This window comes from Nematolebias whitei, chromosome 4, assembly GCF_014905685.2.
Source record: "Nematolebias whitei isolate Nwh7 chromosome 4, NemWhi1, whole genome shotgun sequence".
In the NCBI taxonomy this organism is placed as follows: Eukaryota; Metazoa; Chordata; class Actinopteri; order Cyprinodontiformes; family Rivulidae; genus Nematolebias; species Nematolebias whitei.
The window spans coordinates 35,428,156-35,440,925 of record NC_056501.1 but is presented as its reverse complement, the minus strand read 5'-3'; the positions used below and the strand labels follow the sequence as shown (position 1 = coordinate 35,440,925).

General features: G+C 41.3%; 1 protein-coding gene across 1 annotated transcript in view; it reads left to right on the top strand.

The window, feature by feature from the left end:
* Positions 1–12,770, top strand: part of snx25 (sorting nexin 25) — a 72,899-nt gene that overhangs the window by 26,010 nt on the left and 34,119 nt on the right. The window contains exons 5-8 of the mRNA XM_037675410.1: positions 2,765–2,951; positions 3,335–3,405; positions 9,996–10,186; positions 11,585–11,716. Coding sequence (XP_037531338.1) covers positions 2,765–2,951; positions 3,335–3,405; positions 9,996–10,186; positions 11,585–11,716 — 581 coding nt within the window. The remainder of the gene's footprint in view (positions 1–2,764; positions 2,952–3,334; positions 3,406–9,995; positions 10,187–11,584; positions 11,717–12,770) is intronic.

Here is a 12,770-nt window from a genome sequence, read left to right as displayed (position 1 = left end):
ATATATATATATATATATATATAGTTGAAATGTTTCTTCTTTTATCTAAAAGACTTCTTCAGTCTAAGGAACTGCAACAAACTCAGACTTATAAATAGCACATTCTCGTGGATCAACCAGTTTGTTGGTGACATCCAGAACTAGCTGTTCACATGATCAAGGAGGACCATCAACCTAATGACTGATTTGTTAGTGCTCTAATGTCCGCTTGCCATTCACAGAGGGCTGAGTGATACTAGCAATAACAGCATTGTAAGAGGGGGACAGTTGAACACGGAGGCCTCCACCCCTGTTTAATGATGGACGGTTTCTTTTCACAAAGATGGCTTCCTTTACTCCTCTCTCAAACCATCGTTCCTCTCTGTCAAGGATGTGAAAATCTTCATCCCTGAATGAGTGACCGCTGGAAACAAACTTAAAGGTACCAAGCTAATGCTACTGTGAAGGAATGCTAGCCTGCCTTGAAGCATTAGCTTGCGTTACACCTGCAACCGCTCAGTTCCTTAAAACCGAGCGGCAGCAGGAACAGCTCGCCTTGCCTTGGTCACCGCTCCTGAATGTAACAAAGATACTTCTCACGAAGCACCAACTTACTCAGCACGATTCAAGCTGAAGCCGGGAACTGCGTTCGGCAAAGTGCTCCTTTACGGGACATCTGGGAACTGTTCAGCAGCTAGCCTAGCTAGCCTGAATGTGCTGAGGGAGCTAGTTGTAGTTTCTCACAGGAAGAAAGCGAGAATAAAGCCCCCAGTATACTCCTGCGTACGTCCGTTCATGCGTACGTACGCGTGTACTATATGCAGAGGGTTCAGACTTCGTACTCCAGCGTACACCCTGAGCAGCTGCAGAGCAGCTTCACAGAAAAGGGGCGTTTACCTTCGGGACAAATTGAGCCAATTGGTCATTTGCTGACACGCCTACTGGATTGATTGACAGGTCAGAAAAAAGAAAAAAACGAGCGCTGGCAGCCTCAGCCGCAGCAGTGTTCAGTGTTTATATGTTGTTAATAAAAAGATCTAAAAAAAAAAAAAAAAAACAGGGAGCGCTGGCCCTGCAGCCCACACATCAAACCAGCCCACCAGGAAATCTCCAGACCCTCCCGCAGCCACGCTGGACCTGAGTTTAATTTGCTTGTGACAAATTCCTTCATTTCTCACTATTTCAGTCATGGAGTCAACAGAGGAGGAAGAGATCACTGCCTCTTGGGAAAAAAACAAAAGAAAAGGCCAGATCAGGGATGAAGAAGGGGAATTTAATACATTGGTGTCGCATACAAAACAGTCCTTTGCTGGACAGTTTATTGTGCGACACCGTGTACGCGGTCGTAAAAATTGAGCTTTGCACAGACATGCCCTGGGGGGTACGCTTGTACCTCCGTGTACGTACGTGTGTACCTCTGCGTATTGACGTACGTGGGAGTATACTGGGAGCATAAGTGGTCGGTTGACGGTGGTATTATGATGGGGGCGGAGCCCTGAGCACAGCTCAACCTGTCTGTCCCAGACATGTGATGCCGAAACATTTAGCTAAAGTTGGAACAAGTGTTCAGTCAGTTGTTGTACAGTTTAATCTTTATTCTTTGAAAAGTAATAGTGTAGATTCACTTAGTGCAAGATGACAGTTGTGTAGTTTCCTTTGGGCTTCTTGAAGCGTTATAGTGTAAACTGTCTTATTCAGAAAAGGTTCAGACCTTTCTTGACAGTTGTGCAGTGAAAATTGTGTCTTGATCAAAGTGTAATTGTTGAACAGATTTTATTAAGTGTTCTTTTATTTGTGCATTTCAGAAATGCCTTATTTTAATTGTGTTTATTTTTCTACATTATTTAATTTTTTATTTGTATTCTATACTTTTAAATTCATGGAGTACAGTATTCATGTCTTACTCTGTTTATTATTCTAGTTTCTTCAATTTTATGTTTTTTTAATAAAATATTCAGACATTTTGAGTGTTTGTGATGGTACACGGTCATTTACATATGTCACGGCGGAGCGTGTCCACGTCCTTGAGGGTCGTGTGGGGGAGAGATGGGTGATGCAGGCTCGGGGTAATTGGGGCACCAGAGCGGTTGTTTGCCCAGGGCACCAAACAGGCTAGGATCGCCCTGCCCACGATTGGTCACACCTGAAGGTGACATGCTGTAGTTTTCAGTGAACCAAGGTAACACCGGTAATCAAACGTCTTGTTTCATTTCCACTGTTTACGCAGAATGTCATTCTGTATCTGAAGCTGCAAACTTTTGTATAATAATGAATGTTTGGTGTTAACTTTATAAACAATAGAATCATAGCTTAGAGTTCCTACCAAGTCTTAAAAACACAAAATTTTACATTTTCTGCTTTTACTTTTGAGGTTTCAAAAAGTGTGGAAAACACTGAGTAATTGGCTGTATGCTATATGATATGCATATGTTAGAAAAAGGCCTTTTAATCTTTATTATTGACTTTATATTGAATGCATTGCTTTATATGTATTTACTCTGTTATCTCTAGAACCACAATGCTCTCAATTTGATCCTTTTCAGGACTTTAATTGCATCTAAATAAATGTTCCTTACCTGGTCAATAAATAACGTGTACATTCATTATTTTCAAAATCATTTCATAATTTGATTACAGTAGTCTTCTGAAGTCTTGCTGCCTTGAGAAAGTTTTTATATGGTCTTTTTTTTCTTCTTCACATTAGTATCCAGTGATCATAACTACTTTCATTGACATGAACTAGTTTTTTCGGATCAATAAATTGTGTTGTGTGTTTGTGCTTCAGTGTTGAAGCCTTTGGTGGAGGTGCTCAGCGATCCAGACTCCATCAACAGGATGTTGCTGTCTCAGCTGGAGCAGAGGGAGCAGCAGGCTGAGCAACAGAAAAAAGCCTACACCTACGCTGCCTCTTACGAAGAATTCATCAAACTGATATCAACTTCTTCTGATGTCAATTTCCTCAAACAACTCAGGCATGGCAGCACACCCCCACATGGCCTCATTAAACTGAGAACAGGCTGTACCTGCACCACCACGCTGTGTGTAGACTGATCACAGACTTCTCACCACACTGGTGACCACAAAGATTAGTTTGGTTGTTATGGGGTTACTATGGGAACAGCTTTGCAGAAAAATGCTCTATCTATTTGGGGGAAGGGGTATGATATTATACTGCTATATTATCTCGGACACATTTTAATAATTCTGAAGACAAGAATACTTGTATTTTCATAATATTCAACACAGTGATTTGTGCATTTTCTTATTGTATTTTTGAGTTTTATTTTCTTCAGTAGGCTGATAGATTGCCCATAATGATTACCTTTGTTATTTTTCTCTCTACGCATCTTTCCAGGTATCAGATAGTGGTAGAAATTATTCATGCCACCACCATCAGCAGTCTGCCTCAGCTCAAGAAGCAGAAAGGTAAAGTCAACAATGTTTCAAATGTAATACAAGGTCTTTGCCTGTCCAGGCCATTGCTATAATTCCTGAATAATAGTTTGTTTATGATATATATACAGACACTATCTAAAAAAATTAGAACATCATGGAAAAGATGTTTGACTTTCATAATTCCATTCAAAAAGTTAATCTTTAATAGATGATAGATTCAGGGCCCACAATTTAAACAATTTCAAGTATTTATTAGTTTATATTTACATAATTTGGTCTTCCAGCTCATGAAACCTATGAAAAAAGGATAAAAAAAATTAGAATACTGTGGAGAAATCAGCCCAAATTTTGCAGGGCATGAAAGTTTTAAACTGAGTGTGACACACTAATCATCTACTAAACTCAAAGCACCTGCACAGGTTTCCCCAGGTGTCATTATGGGGAAGACTGCAGACATTACAACTGGCCAGAAGACCATCGTTAATATCCTCCATAGGATGGGTAAGCCACAAAAGTTCATAGCTAAGGAGGCTGGCTGTTCACAGAGTGCTGTGTCCAAGCATATCAATGGAAAGTCTAGTAGAAGGGCAAAATGTGGCAGGAGAAGATGCACCAGCTAAAGAGATGACCGTGGGCTTCAGCGGATTATCAAACAGAGAAGATTCCAGAATCTGGCAGAGATCCAGAAAGAGTGGAATGAGGCGCGAGTCACAGCTTCAAAAACCACCACATTCAGATGCATTCGGGAGATGGGCGACAACTGTCGGGTTCCTCGGTCCTCTTTTCTGATTAAATTAAAGTGTGCCTTTCATTCAGAAATCAAGGTCTAAGGGTTTGGAGGAAGAAGGGTGAGGAACAGAACCCATACTGCTTGAGGTCCAGTGTGAAATATCCAGTCAGTCATGATCTAAGGTGCATTGTCCAGTGCAGGTGTTGGTAAACTCTACTTTCTTAAATCCACGGTCACTGCAACAGTCTACCAGAATGTTTTAGAGGACCATGATTCCTTCGGCTGAAGATCTGTATGGAGATGTAGATTTCATCTTCCAGCAGGACAAGGCCCCTGCCCATGACGCCAGAAGCACCAAACCTGGTTTGATGCCCATGCCACAGTGCTTGACTGGCCAGCCAACTCGCTGGACCTAAACCCCATTGAGAATCTATGAGGTATTCTCAAGAGGAAAATGAAGGACACCAGACCAACAACAAAGAAGAGCTGACAGCATCAAGGAAATCTGGGCTTCCATAACTCCCAGTCAATGCTACAGGCTGATTGCCTCAATGCCACGTTGCATCGAGGCAGAGATTAAGGCAAAGGGATTCTCAACCAAGTATTAAAGATTGACATATTGTTTTGAAAGTACCATATTTTGATTGATTTGTTGTGATCCTAATTTCCTTTTTTTTTCTGCAAAAACTGAGTAGTGTGGTCTGATGTCTCCACAGTATACTAATTTTTTTAATCCTGTTTTTGTGTGTTTCATGAGCTGGAAGCCCAAATTATGTAAAAATAAACAAATAAATACTTGAAATTGTTTAAATTGTGGGCCCTGAATCTATCATACATTAAAGATTAACTTTTTAAATGGAATTATGGAAGTTAAACAACTTTTCCATGATATTCTAATTTTTTGGAAAGGGTCTATATATAATATTATAATTGTGTTCTGAAGCATCTAGCCGTCCTACAGAGACTCAATTGAGAGATCCATCCATCATCTTCCGCTTATTCTGAAGTCGCGTCTCGGGGGCAGCAGCTTGAGCATGGAGGCCCAGACAGTTCTTTCCACAGCCACCTCTTATGGCTGTTTTGGGAGGACTAGGGCTGGGTACCTTTCTAAAAAAAAATCGGTATCGGTACCGGTGTCGGTGTCGGTACCTTCACTTCGGTGTCGGTTCTTGGACGATTCTTTTTTCGGTACCAATTTTGTAATTACTATTAATTCTAACAAAAAGAAAATTATGTTACACATTACAGTACAAATCGTGAGTTTTATTTTTTAACTTAGGTATTTTTCTATTCCAAGCAGTTTTCTTACATAAAAATAAACAAATCATTTTCAGGTCAAAATACCAGTTGCAAACCAGTGACACGTCAGTGTCTAATGTTCACTGCTACACACTGAGGACCTTTTCACTTCACAGTTTCTCTTCAGAAACATCAACATGTCTGCTTTCTCTGGACACAAACAAGCTCACTCCTGGCTGATGGTGTCTCCAGCAGTAGAAAATGTTCACTCTGAGGCTGTAGATGATGATTGTTGCACACCCAGATACCTGGTTGTCAGTTTGATAGCACTGACATATTGTCCCTCACATTCCACCAGCAGGTCACTGGAATCACTGAGGTTAGGGTTGATGGCAGACTTCAGCACCTCTGTGTCTCTTCCTGAACCTTCTCTGTGATTCTCTGGGGTTTAGGGCTCTGATCATCTCCCTAATTGACTTTAGAACACAAAACATCAATAATAACATGGCTGTGTTATTATTGCTCAAAAAACATTATATAGGCTGAGAAATAAAAGCTTAACTGATCAACAACATCCTTTAAAGTTTACTTGCCTCGAACATGCTGCATGCAGCCTCCGCTGTAGTTAAAAGCAGCAAACTTTTAACAACAAAGTTTGTGACTGTCCTGTGGTCCCCCCACTTCACTTTTCTTTTGTCTGTCCTCCTCACATAAGGGTCAGAACCTCCTGTGAGGAGAACATTAACATAAACAGTGAACATTAGTGAACTGTTTAAGCAGCTGACTGGATGGATGAGCACATTTTTTCAAGCTAAGCTTCATCTGTTACTGTCAATCTTTAGTTGGCTTCTGAGTTTAGCTAGCTACATAGATAGCCATAAAATAAATTTACACACTAATACCTTAAAGTTGGCGTTACATGGATTCTAGTTCAATTCACCGTGATGCACGTATTAAGCTACAGTAACGTTAACAAACGTAAACTTAGCAGCTGATATTCCACACACAGCTCCATCCTCGGAGTTCTTTGATAAAGACAAGTCCAGTCGTGGAGATAAAGAAACAAGCCGTTCATTCGTGCATGCATTTTTGGCTGAGATATGATCGTTTTCATTCATTCTAACTGAAAATATTGAACACTACCATTTTCAGCTGCTAGATGGCAGCAGAGTAAAATGGCATGCCGTTGTGTCATGTAATAGATAAAAGTGGCTAATAATGACACAATCAGCTTACCATGGTGCCATGTTTGTCCATCTCGCCTGGAGCAACCATCAAATCAGCTTCATTTCGCTGCACCGCCACGGCGAAATGAAGCTGATTTGACCATTGAAGTGCATTTGTTAAGTAAAAGTTCAACTGAGACACACCTTTACTATAATGTTGAGCAAACAAATTGTTTTAGGTGCTTATCTTGTTAAATTTTGATGAAATGCGCAGCGTTCCTCCTTCCTGATTTCCTCCTTTTGCTTGCTCCCGGGAGCACCAAGGCAGCGAATAATTTTGAAAATGCAGCTGATTTGACTGTCAAATGGCATTTATTAAGGAAAAGTTAGACTGAGACACACCTTTACTATAATTTTGAGCAAACAAATAATTGTTTTAAGTGTTAATCTCGTTAAATTCTTGTTAAATTCCTCCTGTGCATGCTTCTGCGGCCATTTGGCAGCCAATAGATTTTTGGCACAACACCGGCCCACATTTCCAGGTTGTCAGAGGTGACGCGTAACAAACGCAACGTGTCAGCGGTGACTCGTAATAGATGTGACGTATACGGCGAAGCGATGTATTTATGGATTGTTGCACTTTATTAGACATAATTGGATTGATGCAACTTATAGGGTGGAAAACACAGTAGTATCTCCAGCATGTCCTAGGTATTCCCCGGGGTCTCTTCCCAGTCAGACATACCTGAAGCACCTCCCTAGGGAGGCGCCCAGGGGGCATCCTTACCATAGGTGAGGGTAGGAACGTAGACCGACCGGTAAACAGAGAGCTTTGCCCTACAGCTCAGCTCTCTCTTCACCACAACGGACCAGTACAGAGTCCGCAATACTGCAGACACTGCACCAATCCACCTGTCAAGCTCACACTCCATCCTTCCCTCATTTGTGAACTAAACACTGAGAAAATCGAGAGATACCAGTTAAAAATTGTTTTTGGATTATTTTTTTGTCATACTAGTGAAAAGTGAACTAACTGTCCAGTAAATGAATTCACAAATACACAGGAAGGTCAATACATGTTTGTTCCTGCTGGTTTTGTAAGATTGTTCAATTACATACAGTATAAATGAGCTGTCTCAGTTTATTATAGTAGTTTTATTTTAATGGATGTAGACTAAAGGTCATCTAAATAAAAACTACCCGATTAAAATTGATTTGCCAAGGAAAACATAGCTTGGTACTTAGTGGAGAAAGCTTTACTGGCAGCACAGCAGTAAGACATTTCTACAGTTAATCACCTGGTTTGCTCATATCTCGGGAGGAAAGTTTTGCCCATTAACAGAAATTCTACTCTGCTTGGCAGCTCGAAGCTGCTGCTCCCTCCACAAAGACTGAGGTCTGGAGCTAATGGAGCTTCTCTCATTGGCTCCATGTCAAATTCAGAATTTAATTCAAAATCTTACTTCTAACCTACAAAGCTCTCAACACCTTAGCTCCATCTTGTATTTGAGATCTTATTGTTCCATATGTTCCTAACAGAGCACTTCACTCTCAGACTGCAGGCTCACTTGTGATTCTTAGAGTTTCCAAGAGCAGAAGGGGGGGGGGGGGGGATCTTTTAGTTATCAGGCTCCTCTCTTGTGGAACCAACTTCCAGTTTCTGTCCATGAGGCTGACACATTGTCCAGTTTTAAGACTGGGATTAAGACTATTCTTTTTGATAAATCCTATAGTTAGGGTTGACTTGTTATGCTGCTATAGGTTTAGACTACTAGAAGACAAATTGACCTCATTTCCTTAAATGAATTGTTAAAATTGAATATTTTTCATTTGATACTATTTCCATCTTAACATGTGTTTCTTGACCTGCCATTGTGTATCTGTTCCTACCAAACCCAGCCGGTCTAAGCAGATGGCGACTTGTTCCGAGTCTGGTTCTGCTAAAGGTTTCTTCCTCATGAGGGAGTTTTTCTTTTCCACTGTCGCCTTCATTCTTGCTCAAGATGAGAGTTCTGCGATGGAGTTAAATAAAAAAAATCTGCTCCTCAGATAAATAGTGTTAAATTGTTGTATTTATATATGAATGTTTCTGTTCAGTGCCCTGAGACGACTTCTGTTGTGACTTGGTGCTTTATAAATGAACTGAATTGAATAGAGACTGGCTAATCCACAATCTGAGCCTGCTTCTTCTTTAGCTGCTCCTTTGTTACCTCAGTGATTGTCATGCAAGACCACCTAGTCCCCATTTCCTTTGGGATAATAAAGTCATGACTCATCTTCAATGTCTTGACTGGATGAAAATGTTTTTTCTTCAAGTCTTTACGCTACATCTTCTTGTCTTTTGGTCTCTTAACGCAGTGAAGTTGTCCTGTACTCTTAACACAGAACTTCCCCGTACCGTTGGGTTTCCACTTCTGTGTTTATTTGTGTTCTTTGAGTACTTCTCAGCTTTTCTAAGTTGGTGCATCAAGTGTGCGTATTTATGTTTATTAATATTTTAAGTGCTGTGTGTTGTCACCATTGTATATTGTCATACATTTATTTTTTTATTTGACCCATCTCACACGAGGAACATCCAAGAGGAGCAGTAGGCAGCTTTTTTTAAGAGCCCAAAGAGCAATTACACACGGGCACATAATCAATCTGGGAGCGAGAAGTCAGGCTGGGTTGTAGAGGATCAATTTCTTATTTCATTTACTGACAAAAACATGTGGTTGTGGTAGCTTGGTGGTTAGTGCAGCAACCTCGTACTCCTGACGCTGAAGTTTCCAGCTCAGGTTGTGTCAAGAAGGACATCAGAGTAAAAGAGTTAACAAATCTTTCATGCAGATCTTCTTGATGTGGCCTCCTGCAGACAGAATCAGCTGAAAGAAAAACAGTCATATTTTAACGCTCTTTATTCAAACCATGGGGGAGTGGTGGCACAGAGGTTAGAGGCCTGTGATCGTACGGTCACCAGTTCACCTCCCCAGACTGACAACATCAAAACTTGGGTGGGAAAGGTGAAACACCCACACCTGTCTCCACCCTCATTTGCTCCACTCTGGGCCCTTGAGCAAGGCGCTTAACCCCACCATCTGCTCCCCCGGGCGCCCTAGATAGCAGCTCTCTGCTCCTCACAGAGGGCTGTGGTAGCTCGGTGGTCTGTGGTTGTGTCAGGAAGGACATCCAGCGTAAAACCAATCGTTAAGTGTTCATGTGAGTTAGTTCACTGTGACGACCCCTGAAGAAGGGAGCAGCTGAAAGAAGACGAAAAGAACGATTAAAACTAAACCTCCTAAATTATAGATGGGTATTTTTGGTCAAACTTAAAATCATCAGCATATTAAATACTTTTATCCTTGACTGTAAAGTAATCTTCATAAGTTACAACATGCCAGCCTCCTTGAGTGTTTGCACACCTGATCAGCGATCTGCAGCATCTTGTTCTGGATAGTGGAGTTAGTTTGCCTGAGCTGACCTTACAGGTGTTCCCTCTCTTTCAGAGCGAAAAGGTAAAGAGTCTGCGGCCATGAAGGCAGACCTGCTCAGGGCCAGAGACATGAAACGATACATCAATCAGCTCACTGTTGCTAAGAAACAATGTGAGAAAAGGATCTGTCTGCTGGGAGGACCAAACTATGAAAACAATGAGGAGGGAGGAGCCGATGATGGCGAAGAGCCTCAGAGTCAGAAGGTAACACTCCTTGCAACCACTGTCATGTTTAGTTTGGAGGAAGAATTGTCTGGAAAGTCTTGTGGTAAATGATGAAAATTCAGTTCGACATACCTCGAATCAAACCAAAGATCAGTGCCTTGGACATGATTTATGATTTACACTGAACAGAAATATAAACACAACACTTTTGTTTTTGTTGCCATTTTTCACGAGCTGAACTCAAAAGTCTGAGATTTTAACACAAACCATCTTTTTCTCTCAAATATTATTCATAAATTAGTTTAAATCTGTGTTAGTGAGCACTTCTTTGCTGAGATAATCTATCCACCTCACAGGTGTGGCATATCAAGATGCTGATTAGACAGCATGATGACTGCACAGGTGGGCTTTAGGCTGACCACAATAAAAGGTCACTCTAAAATGTGCAGTGTTGTCACACAGCACAATGACACAGATGTTGCAGGGAGCAGCAGTTGGCTGCTGACTGCAGGAATGTTCATGTTCAGAGAATTTAGCAGTACATCGTCTAGAGAGGTCCAATTAAAGCTGTCATTTCTAACCCGAGCCGTCCCAGATTAGGGCCGGCCATAATAATGTGCGGGCCGGGCCGGTGTCGGACTTTTGATTACGTCAGCAGATGCGTGCGGGTGATGATCCAATTATATGGCAGCATGGCTTGCCATACATTCACCAGCCACACACGGCCTTTGACCACGCACTGACTGACCTTGAAAGAGATTAAAAAAAAAAGTTCAGTTGAGCTGAGGCTGGGTCGGGCTGGATTTTTAAGGCCCAAATGCAACTCTAGGTCCAATTACCCCTTTTTGACGAAGGGCTGTTAGTTGCTACCACCGAGATGAAGACAACATCCAGCCGGCCTCAAAACACAGATCTCGTGTAACCACACCAGCCCCTATGTTTGTTGTCCATAACATACACCTGAACACACCATAACCCCCCCACCCCCACACCACCATGTTGATATCAGCAAACTGCTCACCCACACATCATCTGCCATCTGCCCTGTACAGTGAAAACCAGGACTCATCCATGAAGAGAGCATCTCTCCAACGTGCCATACACCATCGAATGAGAGAATTTATTCACTCAAGTCAGTTATGATGATGACCTGCAGTCAGGTGGAGACCCCGATCAGGCCGATGAGCATGAAGATTGGCTTCCATGAGACAGTTCTGACAGTTTGTGCAGGACTTCTTTGGTTATTCAAACTGATTGTTGCAGCAGCTGTCTGGGTGGCTGGTCTCAGACCATTTCTTCCAGTTTCTTTTGTGTTCATAGAAGAACTTCTTGTCTTAGATCTTTGAGTTCAGCTCATGAAAAGCGTGAACAAAAACCAAAGTGTTGCTTTTATACTTTTGTTCAGAATATATTTTGTTTTCTCCTTCTGTCGCTCAGATCCTTCAGTTTGAGGACATTCTGTCTAATCCAGGTTACAGGGAACATTTTAGAGTTTACATGGAAAGAGTGGATAAGAGAGCTCTGATAAGCTTCTGGGAACTGGTGGAGCTGCTGAAAACTGCCAATAAGGTAATCAGTACACACATTACTGGAGTTTTTCCTCAACACTGCTTAAAGTTATCATTTTAAAACAAAAAAGAATTAAAGGTGTCTCTTAAGAATTGTCCATGTTGTTTACTCACTTGTAGCAGGCCAGTTTTTAAATGTCCTAAAGACACGGTCCTTAGCAGCTAACTAGATGACTAACTTCAGCCGTCTTGTTCCGCAGTTGAGACTGGGACCGTGTCTTTAGCAATATGATGAGATGCTAGCTGCTACATTATACTTGTGCTAAACTTCCTGCCCACCGGGAGAAGCAGGAAGCTGGGGAAGGGTGCCAGCTGAGGGGCTGGGTTTGTATTCAGTGAGGGAGAAGGAGGGGCCGCGTCAAGTTGGCACCAACAGGAGACGAAGATCTGCACAGATTTTCAAGTCTAATTATAACTCAACGTAGAAATATTGATATAGACGATATAGTCCCATCTTATATCGTGTATGAAATTATCTCGATATTTTAAAAATATAGCGATATCGCCCAGCCCTACAGTCAAAGGTTTTCTGCTCTAACCACATAAAAAAAAAACCGGAGAAACGTTTTTTTTTGGCAAGAAAACAAGTGTGCATGAAAATGCATGATGTCATTTCCTGATGCTGCTTTAGGCCACAGCAGTCGTATTCAAACAGCTGACATTTAGGCCTTAAAGCATTTAAACCAACATTCCTCTACCCACAGGTGTCAAACTCCAGGCCTCGAGGGCCGGAGTCCTGCAACTTTTAGATGCGTCTCACAGCTGAATCAAATAAGGAGGTCATTAGCAGGACTTTGGAGAACTTGACTGCACTGAGAAGCTAATTCAGTCATATGATCCAGTGTTAATAAATAATTAGGTGAATTAATAATTATTGCAATTTTTTTAATGGTAACGTCATTATGGCAAGAATGTTACCTAAAAGTCAAATTCTTAAATATTTTAAACATTTTATTAGTTTTAGTTAAAACATTGCCTAACCGAAGTATTGTTAAAATTTATTAGTATTATAATAAAAGCAACCTTGAATGAATGCCCTATAATTAATAATAATT